Raw genomic sequence first — 15,747 nt, forward strand, 5'->3', positions numbered from 1 at the left:
TTAAAAAAAACAAGAATAGATGGTCAGTTCAGACAATGCCACCTATTTTTAAAGACACTTTAAATCAAGCCTGATGGATGTTGTGCGGTTTCAGCCACGGAACTTTCTCTAGCACAGCTTTCTATCATTGCAATGATAATATTAATTCCTCTGTTATAAGGGTTTAGATTTGTAAATTATGATAGATGGTTCTTCACTGGTGGCAGAAGGACTAAGAATGAGCAAACAAATATAGCAGGCAAAGCACATGTGTCTGGTTTATTTTGAAATGAGGGGGTGAGTTTTATAGGCAGAATGCTGTTCTCTACAACGCTATTCTCACCAGCTCCATGTTGGAGAGTTTAACGGCTGCTTGAAGTGAATGAGACCTGTTCAGACTTGCAAGTTCTATTCAGTAGTAAAATGATTTATATATGGTCAGGTGGGACTCTCAGAATAGGAAAAATCCATAGTAATAATTTTCTTTATCAAGTTTGCACTAATGATGGTAGAGCTTTACAATTCCTTACAGCAGTGCAGTACACATCTGACACTTGCATTGCATTTCAATCCTACTGGTTAACAAATGCACATTCATTCAATTTCTTGACCTTCTGTATCTCTCTTCTGTCCCCTCCAATACCTGTCCTGTCCCCCTTTTTTTCTCTCTCCACCTCTCTCCCTCCCAAGTCCTCTTTCCTCCACCTCCCTTTGTCATCCTGTTCCTCCCTCTGTGCAGGACTGAAACATCCACCTCCTGGTCTTTCTTCTTCCTAAGCTCCATGTGGTCTGTTGGTTGTATCGTGGACATTCTGAGCCTTTGGGCTAATATCCTATTATCAGTGAGTACATACCATGTGTGTTCTTTTGTGACTGGGTTACCTCACTCAGGATTATATTTTCTAGTTCCTTCCATTTGCCTGTCAACTTCATGAAGTAATCATTTTTAATAGCTGAGTAGTACTCTATTGTGTAAATGTTCCACACTTTGTAACCATTCTTCCATTGAGGGACATCTGGGTTCTTTCCAGCTTCTGGCTATTATAAATAAGGCTGCTATGAACATAGTGAAGCACGTGTCCTCGCTACATGTTGGAGCATCTTTTAGTATATGCCCAGTACTGATACAGCTCCATCTTCAAGTAGAACAGTTTCTAATTTTTTCCAGATTGATTTCCAAAGTTGTTTTACAAGGTTATAGCCCCACCAGCAATGGAGGATTGTTCCTCTTTCTCCACAGCCTTTTCAGTATCTGTTGTCACCTTGAGTTTTTGATCTTAGCCATTTTGATTGGTGCAAGGTAGAATCTCAGAGTGGTTTTGGTTTGTATTTCCCTGATGACTTAGGATGTTGAACATTTCTTTAAGTGCATCTCAGCCATTTGAAATTCCTCAGCTGGGGATTCTTTATTTATCTCTGTACTCCATTTTTAATAGACTTATTTGGTTTTTCTGGATTTCTTGATATATATATATATATATATATATATATATATATATATATATATATATATTGGATATTAGCCTTCTATCAGATGTAGGGTTGGAAAAGATCTTTTCCCAATCTGTGGGTTTCTGTTTTGTCCTATTGACAGCACCCTTTGCCTTACAGAAGCTTTGCAATTTTAGGAGGTCACATTTGTCGATTCTTGATCTTGGCACATAAGCCATTTGTGTTCTGTTCAGGAAATTTTCCCCTGTGCCTATGTGTTCTATAGTCTTTCCCACTTTCTCTTCTACTAGTTTGAGTATATATGGTTTTATGAGGAGGTCCAAGATCCACTTAGACTTGAGCTTTGTACTAGGAGATAAGAATGGGTCAATTTGTATTCTTCTACATACATATCACCAGTTGAACCAGCACCATTTGTTGAAAATATGTAGCACTTGGGGAGGAAGGTCCCAGATGCCAGGGAAGAGAGACGCATTCATTACTCAAGGGGGATGATTTTAACCGAAATGTGCAGTGAATGGGAGATAGAACCTGTAGAGATCACCTCCAGTAGATAGGCATGGCCCTCAGTCAAGGGATGGGCCACCCACCCATCTCAATTTTTTTAATCCAGAAATGTTTCTATCCAAAGGAAGGACAGGGACAAAAAAAATGGAGCAGAGACTAAAGAAAGGGTCATTTGGGGATTGCCCCACCTGTGGATCCATTTATCTCCAGATACCCTGAAACTGTTGTGGATACCTAGAAGCACTTGCTGACAGGAACCTAATGTCTCTGTTCCCTGGGAGGTTCTGCTAGCACCTGACTAATGCAGATGTGAATGCTAGCAACCAACCATCAGACTGAACTTGGGGACCCTGGTGGGAGAGCTGGGACAAAAACTGGAAAAACAGAGGGGTATTGCAACCCCATAGGAAGAGCAATGTCACCTGGCTGGACCACCCAATGTTCTCAGGACTTGATCACCAACCAAGGAGTGTACATAGAGGGATCCATGGCTCCAGATATATATATATATCAGATGTAGGGTTGGAAAAGATCTTTTCCCAATCTGTGGGTTTCTGTTTTGTCCTATTGACAGCACCCTTTGCCTTACAGAAGCTTTGCAATTTTAGGAGGTCACATTTGTCGATTCTTGATCTTGGCACATAAGCCATTTGTGTTCTGTTCAGGAAATTTTCCCCTGTGCCTATGTGTTCTATAGTCTTTCCCACTTTCTCTTCTACTAGTTTGAGTATATATGGTTTTATGAGGAGGTCCAAGATCCACTTAGACTTGAGCTTTGTACTAGGAGATAAGAATGGGTCAATTTGTATTCTTCTACATACATATCACCAGTTGAACCAGCACCATTTGTTGAAAATATGTAGCACTTGGGGAGGAAGGTCCCAGATGCCAGGGAAGAGAGACGCATTCATTACTCAAGGGGGATGATTTTAACCGATTTATATATATGTAACAGAGGATGGCCTTATCTGACATCAATGGGAGGGCCTTGTTCTTGAGGAAGTTTGATGCCCCAGCATAGGGGGGATGCTGGAACAGTGAGGCAGGAGTAGGTGAGTGGGCGGAAGAGTACCCCCATAGGGGCAAGGAGAGGAAGGAGAGGACAGATGGGTTGGGGGATTGTGAAGGGGTAACTAAGAAGGGGGATATCATTTGAGATGTAAATGAATGGAATGATTAATAGAAAAAGAAATAGACATTTATTAGGGGGCCTTAGGAAAACAAATCTTTCTGTATTAGCTACATCACTGTTGGTGTGATAAATTAACATGGCCAAGAAATTTATAGAAGACTTTATTTGGACTTATGGTACCCAAGGGATAAGAGTTCATGGGGCCAAGGGGACAGAAATGACAACAAGTAGGCATGGTAAATGGTAAAAGAAGTTTAAGGATCAACTTCAAGCAGGAATCAGTGACTATATAATATTACCTCCTACCCGCAGTGACAAAATTTGTTTATCAAGGCTGCACAATCTAAGTCTCCCCGAACAGTGTCAGCAACTAGGAATGGAATGTTTAAATACCCCGAACCTGTGGGAGACATTTATCATTCAAATCATCCCACTCTCTGAGCTTCAATTTTATCATCTACAAAACCAAAATCATTATGTTTTATATTTTATTAGAAACATATAAAAAGTAGAATTCATGAATCCATTCAAAAATTTGATAAAGTTCCTAGCAAGCAGTAAGCACTCATTAGTACTGGCTCTAACATTATGTTAGTTGCATGATCTGGCAAGAAGGCTCAGCAGACAAAAGTACCTGCCTGAGGACTAGAATTCAGTTCCTGGAACCCACATGGTAGAAAATGAGAGCTGAATTCCTCAGGTTATCTTCTGGCCTTCTCATATTCTGAGACATACACACACACACACACACACACACACACACACACACACATGCAGATAAATATGTAAAAAAATTATCTGAAGTAGTAGCAGCTAGAACATTACATAACCAGCACAGCAAATGTTTTTCATTAGGAAGCATCTGTTTTAGCTTCTGAATGCCGAAGCTAAGGAGTGATGGTACAGCAGTCACCACACCTCAGATTCCAAGGCTCACTTGTTCTGCAGTGTGGCCCTCGGCGTTGTGCATATTAATATCGTCCTGGACCAGAGAGAGCAGTTTTACTAGGTAGTTATATAACCTGGAAGATGTTTCTCCTCTCAAGGGTTAAGAATCTGTTTTATTGTGACTTCTCAATAAAACACAGTAAACAAAATACAGAATGAAAAAAAATCCATATGACATTTGGATGGAAGTGAAATCAGTGACAATTTTCAGAGTTCCAGAGGCTTCCTCACAATGTTGTCCTAGGGCATAGCTTCTGGTCACTGTTTAAAGCCACACTGCCTAGGAGTGACAGAAGAATGTGAGGGCAGAAATGCAGAGGTGTCCCATCCAATATGTCAAAGTAGTCACCTAGTGACTAATCTTCTTAGCTCCCTTCTGGCAGCAGGAGGGCATTGAGAGAGAGGGGAAGTAGGGTGACAAAGTGGAGGAGCTAGAAAGGGTTGGAAGAGAGAAGGAGGATATTGGATACTTGCCCACAATTTTTTATTGGATATTTTATTTACAGTTTATATGTTATCCCTTTTCCCGGTTTCCCCTCTGGAACCCCCCATCCCATCTCCCCTCCCCTGCTTCTATGAGGGTGCTCCCACTCCCAGTTTACTGCCCGAGCATTCCCCTACACTGGGGAATTGAGCCCTCACGGGACCAAGGGCCTCCCCTCCTATTGATGCCAGATAATGCCATCCTCTGCTACATATGCAGCTGGAGCCAGGGGTCTGTCCATGTGTACTCTTTGGTTGGTGATTTAGTCCCTGGGAGCTCTGGGGGGTGGGTGGGTCTGGCTGGTTGATACTGTTGTTTTTCCTATGGGGTTGAATGAAACATAACCTGATTCGGTTAATAAATGATGATTCATTATTATTGGGATAATGGCACAAAGGAGTTCTACTTTAAACCACAGAAATGTGGGGCTAAGGATGGTGCTCAGAGTTCAAGTGTGAACTTCACAATAGCAGTGCCCTGGCTTTGGTCCCAGAACAACAAATAAATAAATGAACCAGAAAATATTACTGCAAGCTTGGGTGATAGAACGTCTCTCATTGACTTCTAGACTTCTTTCACTTTTCATCCCCTGTTCCCAGCATTCAACCACATGTGCACACACACATGAACATACAAGTACACACACAAGAATGCCAGAGAAAACCACCAAGTGTTTTCCTTTCTGCTCTGGACTTCAAGGAACTTACACACATGAAAGAAGAACTTCATGTATGAGAACCAAGAGAGAAATGTTAAGGATTTTCTGTTAATTCAGTTTGACATTTTGTGAACATAATTAGAGTTGAGACATTAGCTACCATTTGCCCGTTGTTTACTAGCATTTTGATTTCATTTACATTAGTGGATTTTATTTTTTTAAATTAAGTTAAAAGTCAAACCTGCATTCCCTGTTAATCCCTGAGGGTATTATTTTATTTTTGTTCCATTGATTTCATTATGATTATTAGCTGAAGTTACGTTTATGGATGTCAGGTCTTGGTTATATTAGTAATCATAAAGTTCATAGACTGTAGTATTGTTCCTCAAATGCCAGTAAAATTGTTTCTAAAACAAAGTATTCCCTGAGAATGGCTAGAACAGGTTGGAAACCATTACACTGGGTGAGAAATAAGGCTATACTTTCTGATTTTTAAAAAATATTTAGGAGGGCATGCATGAGAAAACAATATCAACAGGTTCTTAGAACTTGAAATATAATCTACTGGAAGAGAGTGAGCTTAAAAATAGAGGAATAGCTTCTTAACACAAATAATGTTTGTTTTAAAATTATTTATTCTTAACTTAGGTATTACACACATTACAGAAAGAGAAACTGATAACTATTGCTGGTAGAAGTTTAAGAATGAATAACAAGGGGGCTGGAGAGATGGCTCAGTGGTTAAGAGCACCCGACTGCTCTTCCAGAGGTCATGAGTTCAATTCCCAGCAACCACATGGTGGCTCACAACCATCTGTAAAGAGATCTGATGCCCTCTTCTGGTGTGTCTGAAGACAGCTATAGTGTACTCATATATAATAAATGAATAAATCTTTAAAAAAAAGAATGAATAACAAGGTGTGGAATTGAGAGAGAAAAATAACAACATAAAACAAAGACACTGTCTATTTCAGTATAGAAACAGGGACGAATGTGGAAGAAACCAGAGATTTAAATTGAATGGCTTGACAGATTTCAAAGTGAGCAAAGCTATTTACAGAAATTCCCATTTTAGTTTGATTGCCACAAATTTGGTAAATCTTAGGGAATATTTATGGTCAAATTTATGAGGTACCACAAGACAGAGTAAGGATGCTGGCAGGTGCCAATCTAGCTGTGTAGCTCCATAGAGAATGGCATTACAGTGCACGACCTGAGCAACTTGGCATTTTATAAACTTGGTAGTAGGTTAACATATTTACTTTCCTGAGACAGGCAGTTCATGCATACATTCTAGTTTTGAAGATGAGGGACATTTGTTTAAGTGACTACTATGTGTGTGTGTGTGTATACATATATGTGTATACATATATGTATATATTTTTATATTATAAACTATGAAATTATTATATACAATATTTTATATATAAACATATATGTTTAAGGCAATACAAAGTTATTTAAATTTTTTCATAAACTCTTACAGTATCATTCAACGTTTCTCTTGACAGAAGTTTGTGCTTATTATCTGCTCTTACTTTAAACAGAGGTGCTTATTTTTAGGGCAACAAAGGAGATACAAAAATACTTTAAATGCATCCTTTTGCTCAGTTTCTCAGATCAAGCCACAAGCAGTCAGGAGACCTGTCCATCTGTCACCTCATACTGCTCTGGTCCCAGGGAGCCTCAAATCCATTCAGTTCTTCCAAGTAACAGAACATGTCCTTCACGTTCAGGTTCTGGAGTATCATCTTTGGTAAATATCATTTCATTATCAATTTAACTTACATTATGTTTCAAAAATGCATGACATGATATTTAGTAAAAACCATGAATGTTTTTATTTCTCTCCCTTTAATTAAAATGGTTCCACTTAGCCCAGTTCAGTTAAGTTTTTATAGTCTGTTCTCAAATTATAGAACAAAACTCTTTCAAACATAGTTAATATACTTTATTCAATTTTTTCTATTCCCAATGTCTGACAAAATTTTGTCACCCAACATATGATCACGCATGTATGTATGTATGTATGTATATGTATACATATGTGTATAAGATATTTATTTATTTATTTAAAAGAACATAACAAAGCACACAATAAGCTATTGTTACTCCCATATAAGGGACATATTTTTAAAAATCCTAGAGTTCAAGAGGCTCTACATAAGTCAATAAGGCCATCAAAATTAAAAAACGGAAAAACTATAAGACAAGGCATGACTATTCACTGTTGTCTTGTGGAGAAAAACAATCATGTCATACCACACTGACAACTTAACCCAGTGGTAATCAAGACGCACTCCAGATTCTTTGTGACATCACAATGGACCAATTAAGTCATGTAACTGCTCATAGAAATCAAAACAAGCTTTGTTGTATTTCATGTGAAAAGATGGATGATTTTCCTTTCCTCAAATACAATATAATATAAATGGATTTATCTTGAAGTTTCTTCTGTATCCACTATCTGCTTTCTAAAGAATCACTAAGAAGCAATAGGGTGTGGTAGCCCTAGGGACTGGAACCTGAAGGAATGTTTTCTATATAGAAATTGTCTATTTAAAATGTCACAACAGAAGCAAGTGAGAACATCTTCTGAAAGCATAAAATTTTGGAAAGGAGTTTCTGTAAACATCTAAACAACGCAACTCAGAATAATTAATCCCTGCAGTTTAGCAATGTGAGATCTAGATGTGTTTACTGGTTGTTTTAAAGCCAGTTCAGAGAAGCAACTTAGTGCCTAGAAAATTCATTAACAAACACTGATTATTTCAACACATTACACTAGCATTTCTAACATTTTAGCGTCCACTAATTGGGTTTGTGGTGATAGTTTATTTTTTACAATGAAGGTGTGAATTATATTTGAAAAACTCGGGTTATCAAAAGATTAAGTAATGACATAAAATGCTCAGATTTTAAAATTTTATTGTCAGTATTATTTTTAATTATGTGTGTGATTATGTGTTTATCTTTGGGTATCTTCTCTTGTGTGTGTAGTTGTTGGTGGAAGCCAGAGGAGCTACTATTATCCCCTGGAGCAGTTGCGAAACAGTTACCTTGTGTCCTGGAAACTGAGCTCAGGTTTTCTAGGAAAGAAGGAAGTACTCTCAAATGATGAACTTATCCCAGCCTCAAGATCAATGAATCAAAGCCACACTTTAATAATTAAATTTGTGACAACCCTTTTCCAGTTATTCCATATGTTGGGCCAAGAAAGGCATTAAGAACTTGAGGCCCCAGGAAGTTCGGAGGTCTGGTGGGGTGGGTGGGGTGGGTAGGGTGGGTGGGGTGGGTAGGGTGGGGACATCCTCATGGAGATGGGAATTGGGGGGAGGAGGTATGGAATGTGGAACAGTTGGAGGGTAGACCAGGAGAGGAATAAAATCTGGAGTGTAAAAATAAATAAATAAATAAATAAATAAATAAATAAATAAATGCCATCATGACATAAAGCCCACAGAAACGATTCATAGTGTAAACTCACATGTGTACTAGCATACTAAGAGTTCAAAATCTCCTAGGAAAAACTCATGTTTAATTTATATTAACCACCTGAAAGATAAGATTATCTAGCAGTTGAAATATTCTTATATTGGTTACCCAACTTTATACCTAAGAAAAACATAAGCTATGTGAGAGATTTAATAAGATGAATGTGGTTGTTCTTAATGTTTTGATGGCATTTTATCAGGCCACATATTCTCAATTGGTCTGTGTGTAAGAATGGATAGCAGGGGAATGGAAATCTATGATTTATGTAGATATTTAGCATAGCATATATTCAGTAATATAAATTTAGTTTGTTTATATTAACCTGGAAACTGTCAGAGATGCAAAATCCTGGGAGTTTTGATTGTCTGCAATGTTCGCAATAAGCCAGAGGCACTGTAATTCCCTGAAGCCAGAATTATAGGTAGTTGTGAAACACTACTCTGTCGTTGACCATCAAAAATAAGTAAGTTGCAAGTGCTGGGATACATGGCACAAAGATGTACAATGCGCTAAGGTGACGTCCGTTACAGGACATTTGGAGTTCAATTTGACTGAATGTTTGACACATAGAAGCAAAAGAAACACATTCTATGATGTGTGCATATATTAGATGATATTTATTTCCTCTTTTGTTTTAAGCTTCCATCAGATTCTTTCAAATACCTCACTTGGTACAATATAGAACAGCACGAGATTCAAGGTAGTCAGCTACATTGTCCAAGAATAAGAAAAGGTAAAAACAATTCTTTTTACACTTTCTCTGAGTAGAGTGTGTGTGTGTGTGTGTGTGTGTGTGTGTGTGTGTGTGTGTGTGACTATTCTATTGCTGTGAAAAGACACTATGACCAAGGCACTCTTAAAATAGAAAGCATTTAATTAGTGCCTTGTTTACCCTTAGGCAGAAGGCAGGTATGGGGGTGTGGGGAGACGAAGCATGGTGGGCACTTTTAAAACTTCAGAGCCCATTCTTATGCTCTAATACATCTCCTCCAAGAAGGCCATACCTCCTAATCCTTTCCAAACAGTTCTATTACTGAGGACCAAGAATTTCCAACTACAAACCTATGGGAGCCATTCTCATTCAAATCACCACAATGTATATTTGAGTATATTTCCTAGAGATGGAAAGATATTGCTTATAGATTGAATTTTTTGTAATGGCAAAGCATTTTTTATATAGTGACTTCATCTTAAAGCATTGTGTAAATAATACTATTTTGTTCCAAATAATAAAAAGGGTTGGTTTAGATAGTTATGTGACCTACTATCTATATATCTAGATCTACATATATATGTATTTGCATTATTATGCTATTAATGAAAACATACCTTTAAAATTGTATATATTTATATTATATGTACATGTTAAATGTTTGTAATAAATGTTTGATCATTTTTTAAAAATTAGTTTGTTAATTTGTTTTTATGATAATATCTCAACAAATGAGCTAATACTGCTTTAATTTTGAGTAAATATATATTAAAATCAATAAGAGATTATATTCAGTGTGCTCCATTCTTCAAAGAAAACATACCCACCAATATTTTTGTCTATACATAAAATTATATGACATTAGTTATAATAATTGGTAAAAATAATTATGGGAGATGTGAAGTCCCCAAATACGTCAGTAAATTGAAGAACCAGGGAATTACTACCTTAATTGGAGTCTCATGGGAAAATTCTAATACCAGGCCTGGAGTCTAAATGCCAGGATATGTGAATTTCTGATCAGTCCCATATCCAGAAGTGAGAGTGAACTCATCTCTCATCCATTTAGTTCTCTCTGAGACTCAATGATCGGGTTATACAAGCACAGGAAAGTGAACACAGGTCTTATTTACTTGTACTGAAGCGTCCTGTGACAATGACAATTTTATTTGTCATCCTACCTCGATTAAGAAATATGTAAAGAGATGGCTTAATGTTATATCTGGTTTTGCCTGTACAAATACTATTGAAAGTCTTTCATTTGAATTGGTAAAAAGAATTTCCCTTACCCAGAAGAGGTGGGAACTATACACCTATTCGAAGACCATGATAGAAAAAAGGGCAGAGAAAAGATGATTTGTATCTCTCTTCAGGGGCCGGGATACTCAAGTCCCATGCTTTGTCCCCAGAATCCCTACCTTAGATTTTGGCCTTGGACTGTAATAAGTTAGAACTGTAAAAGGAACTTATATACTTCTCATGTCATTGTGTATTGATCATACTTAAGTTAGTAAAATAATACTATGCAATTCCTGTTTCACTGAACTTTTCATTTTTATAAAATTTCAAGTACTTTGAATTATTCTCATCTATATTTAAAGTATTACTGAAACACTGTATATTGTATAATTGTGTATAGTTATAAATATTATATATTATATTTGTATAATATATTTTACATATTTATAAATTTTATACAATATTTACATTATATATATAAATACTATATAATGCATGTATATATTATAGGTATAATATATTATATATGAATATAAATATATGTATACATTATATTATATAATATACATAAATTACATAAAATTTATATATTATAAATGCATAATTAATTATATATTGTATAACTGTATATGATATAGTTTAATGGCTAATTTTTAGAAGGCATACTTAGAGATGTTAACCTATTCATTTATGTCTACCAGTAGCGCTATTTTGCCCACATAATACATGTCTTTCACTCAAACTCAGCCAACAAAGATCTAAACATATTCTTAAAACTAGTTCAAAACATGCTCACATACTTTAGTGCTATTAACTTTAGGGAACTAAGCATTAACTCATTTCTCAAAATGCCACTAAATAACATTAAGATACAGAATTAGACATTGCATTTAGGAACATTAGACTGTTTTGCTTTTTTTTGTTGTTTTTTTTTGAAAGAGAGACATTTTAGAAAATTAGGTAAGAGTGAGATCAGAAGATACAGAGACCAAATAGGTACCTGTCAATGAGGAGTTTGCCATTGTACGAGAGAATGAGCCATGCCACTGCTTGGATGAGCAGGAGTCAGCTTGGATCTTTAAGTACATCATGTGAAAAACTGCATTTCTGAACCTTTTAAACCGCATTATGCTGTAATTCAAGTGGGATGGACTTCTGGAGCATCGCTGCACTTGCTAAATAAATGATGGCAGCAAATTCTGTTGGAGCCTGTCTGAAGGCCTTCCTATGAGACATACCGAGTGTTTTGAGAAGAGACATCTGATAGTAAATAAAGGGTGTGTGTGTGTGTGTGTGTGTGTGTGTGTGTGTGTGTGTGTGTGTGTGTGTGTGTTTGATATTGTGCAAATATACACACACATGGTTGGGGGATGCTTGATGATTTTGTCAGCTGCAAAGATGCAAGAAAAACCTGTATTTGCAATTGACCGGGATTCATGGGAAATTGAGAGCTAAGGGAACCTGTATGGGACTTACCTAGGTTTTCTGCATATATGTTATGGCTGGGTAGTTTGGTGTTCTTGTGGCATGCAAATACTGGGAGCAGAGTCTGTCCCTGACACTTTTGCCCACTTGTAGGACCCTTTTATTCCTGCTACATAATGTTGTCCTGCCTTGATGGGAAGGCATGTGGCTAGTCTTTTTGCAGCTTGTTATGCCCTGTTTGGTTGATGTCCTTGGGGGGCCTTTTCTAAAAGGAGGCAGAAGGAGGGTGGATGTGGAGGAAAAGGGTGGTGTGAGAGACTAGAGAAGGTGAGGGAAGGGAAACTGCAGTTGGGATGTAGTATATGAGAGAAGAATGAGTGAAAATAGAAGCTATAGTTTGAGCATAAGTAGAAGGCTGAGGTATGGTGAGAACTTCAGAACCGAGGAAACATGAAAGCATAAAAACAGTAGTAAGTGTGAGAGAAAAATCAAAATGAGCATGTACAAAGACAGTTTCCCAGTCTCCTCCCCCTCCATGATTTAAACGACCAGGTCAAGTGCTGAGGTCATCAATCAGCAAATCCAATCCCACTCCATGACAACAGTAACCATTCATGCAGAGGACACCATTGCTCTTCTGAGATAAAGACACATTTTCCTTCCTTAGATCATTAACAGAACCCAATCTTTCCTACGTGACTAGTCATAAAAGAAACAGAGATTTACCCAGGGGAAGGAAAACACTGGGCAAAAATCCTATCACCTTAAACTATAAAGAAAATAGATGTCCATTCTAAAATGGCCTCAATTTGATTTAAGTTTGTTTTGTGAGATGGAAAACAAATGTTTTCAAGAACACACTGATAAGAATTATCCTCCTCTGAGATTAACTCCTGAACAACTTATCAAAACTATTTTTTTGTTGGTCTCAACTGACCCAATTGTCTATTCCCAAGTTGGTGGGGAAAGCAAGGTTATCTGGTAAATGATAAACATCAATTTCCTGAGCCTTTGATTGCTGGATCAAGACTGACTTAGCTTCATCTAATTAAATGAAGCAAACAAGCCAACTGTTAGCAGAATCCTTCTAAAGGATAGATTTATTTTAACTGAAAATCTCCTAGCAAAGTGACTCTTTGACTGCCATTTCTGGTCATAAATCCAGTGAGGAGACAAAGAAAGAGCTAAGAGATAGCAAGCTAGAGCCAACATCCCTGGGCTGTCAGATACTCTGCTCTATAGTCTTAGCCCCTAAGATATATCTTCAATTACTGACCCAGTAGGAGTAAAAAAAATAAATTGCCAATTTAATGTAACTCCTCACAGAGGAAATGACCTTTGGCCTTCAATACCAAAGAAATCTTTGGAATCTACTGCAAAGAGAAATAATTAAAAGACCAGAAAATCAATAGCACTCAAACAAACAGTACAGGGCAGAGCTTAAAAACTCCGGGGTATTCAGCACACTATGAGCATTACCAAATCTGGAATAGGTTCAAGACAATACCATTTGAAGGTGTCTAAAATCAATTCGCTGGATTTGTCAAGCTTTCTACACTGTGGATTTTAGTTCCAATTATCTTCATTGATAAAGACCATTTCCTAACCAAGGTTACCTTATTTGCAAATTTGTTGACCCTACTAGAGTTGGGGGTCAAATTATATCTTGGGTTACCACAGTAGAGTTCATTTTGACAGAACAGGGCTAGATGACACCTTGACCTATGCCTCCCACTGGCAAGAAAAGACTAATGCTTGTGTCAAAATAATCAAGCAGTGGGTTCTTTCTCTTATTGCCTCCATAAATCCTTCAGAAATGGAATCAGTACTTCCTGTCTTTATGTAGAGCAGTGGTTCTCCACCTTCCTAATGCTGCAATCCTTTAATACAGTTCCCCAGGTTGTGGTGACTCCCAACTACAAATTATTGTGATTGATACTTCATAACTGTAATTTTGCTATTGTTATTATCATAGTATAAATATTTGTGCTTTCTGATGGTGTGAGGTGACCCATAGGAAAGTCATTCAACCTTAAAAGACATAGCAATCCAAGGTGAGAACCCCTAGTCTAAACAAGCATGCCTTTTGAGCAATGTCAGTCTGTGGTGCTTCTATACATTCTTTATCTTTGAAAAGATTGGACTCATGAATTCCAGAAAAATAGAGGGACAGAAATGGAGACAAAGGATATGGATACAACATATATAAATACAACATGCTAGCACTGGGAGGCAGCTTTGAAAGCTCACTTTCAGTTGCTTCAGTGGCCCTGGATGGTAAAAGACTTAGCTTTGCTTGGGTAGCTCAATAAACCATGCAGCACATTGTGGAAATAAAAAAGCATATGTTGGCCATTTTTTAAAGAAATAAATGTCTTATAAATAATCATAAGTACAAAACAAATGTGTTTTATATCCAAACTCAGCTCACTTTGGGCCCTTGCTTCCGACCTTTCTGGTATTTTTAGATATGCAAACAGCTAAAGGTCAGCACCTGAAAATCCATTATCTAGAATCACAGGGTTCCTTTCCACCCACCTTAAGATCAGAAGCAGAACAATCTTTCCTAACCTTGAGGGATATGAACAAATCTTATTTGGAGGAGAAGATTGGATAACACTAGGAAATTGTTTTGGAAATACAAATTAGGATAAGATGTGGGCGGTTCTGTTGACAAGATGGGCTGTGTGGGCAGGGAGTAAGTCATGCCTGTCATGCTTTGTGTATGCATACTCCATGGTAAATGTTGTCTGAAGGCTTGGGAGCAGCATCGAAGGAAACCCCTGTAAAAGCAGCCTGAGCTTTATGAGATCTGAGTATCCAGACATTTAAAAGGAAGGGACAGAGTCTCATACTGAAAAAACGATCAGATAAAGAACTCAGTGAATTGGGACACCCAAAAAGAGAAAATTGGGAATGGCTTCATATTCTTCCACACAAATTATATCAAGAAGAGATATACTGCTGCCTCCCTTCATCTTTGTGTGCTAGATATAATTTACATAGGCCTATAGGCTAATTCTATATGCTGAATTTTCCTGCACTAATTAAAGTAACTTTTTTTTTACATTTTAGTAGTCGTAGAAAAAAAAAGAATTACATTTGAGCTTAAAACCTGTGCCCAGAATTTAGGATGGTCTATTAAAATGGCAAATAATATACAGTCTAATTACTGTTTTTTCCATTAATCTGCTACTTCAGATTTTAGAAGAAATATACAAGTGAAGTTTTGTGTGTTCCTGCATGTGTATGTGGGTGTGCATGTGTATGTGTCTGTATGTGTGTCTGTGTATATGTGTGTATGTTGACTGCAGATCAAACCCAGGATCTTCCATGTGCCAAGCACTTGTTCAACTCTGATTCACACTTCAGTTATTTCATTTAATTTACTCTTTATTATCTTTAGAAGAAAGGACCATTAGGGAGATATATGTGATGCATGTGTGTGTCTACTATATATATGTTAGTATATACATATCTAATTAATATGTATATTATCATTATATTCCACATATGCATATAAATTTAAATAATCTGCAATTATAAATTCTCTTTTTTCTAAATTCTATTGAAAATGAAAATTAATAGATGAAAAATGAAGTTGTTCGCCAGTTCTCCTCTTATGTAATGAATTTTGTGATGGAGATATTTAGATGATAGACCACTAGACAAGGTTTCTCCAGGAGAACAGGGTCCGGAGTCATATGTATGAATCT

General features: G+C 37.0%; 1 protein-coding gene across 10 annotated transcripts in view; it reads left to right on the forward strand.

The window, feature by feature from the left end:
• The window catches only part of LOC108350036 (uncharacterized), a 93,604-nt gene that overhangs the window by 3,263 nt on the left and 74,594 nt on the right, over window positions 1-15,747 (forward strand). For 8 of the 10 annotated variants that reach the window (XR_010064304.1, XR_010064308.1, XR_010064306.1 and 5 more), the window contains exons 2-3: window positions 6,772-6,916; window positions 9,295-9,388. Coding sequence is in view for 5 of the 10 variants with exons in the window: in XM_039103721.2 (XP_038959649.1) it covers window positions 6,772-6,916; window positions 9,295-9,388 (239 nt within the window). In the remaining 5 variants the exon portion in view is untranslated. Of the gene's footprint in view, window positions 1-6,771; window positions 6,917-9,294; window positions 9,389-15,747 lie in introns of those variants that run through there. The other 2 variants (XM_039103720.2, XM_063282902.1) reach the window with 2 other exon arrangements.

The sequence above is a fragment of the Rattus norvegicus genome, chromosome 2 (assembly GCF_036323735.1).
Source record: "Rattus norvegicus strain BN/NHsdMcwi chromosome 2, GRCr8, whole genome shotgun sequence".
Classification (NCBI taxonomy): domain Eukaryota; kingdom Metazoa; phylum Chordata; class Mammalia; order Rodentia; family Muridae; genus Rattus; species Rattus norvegicus.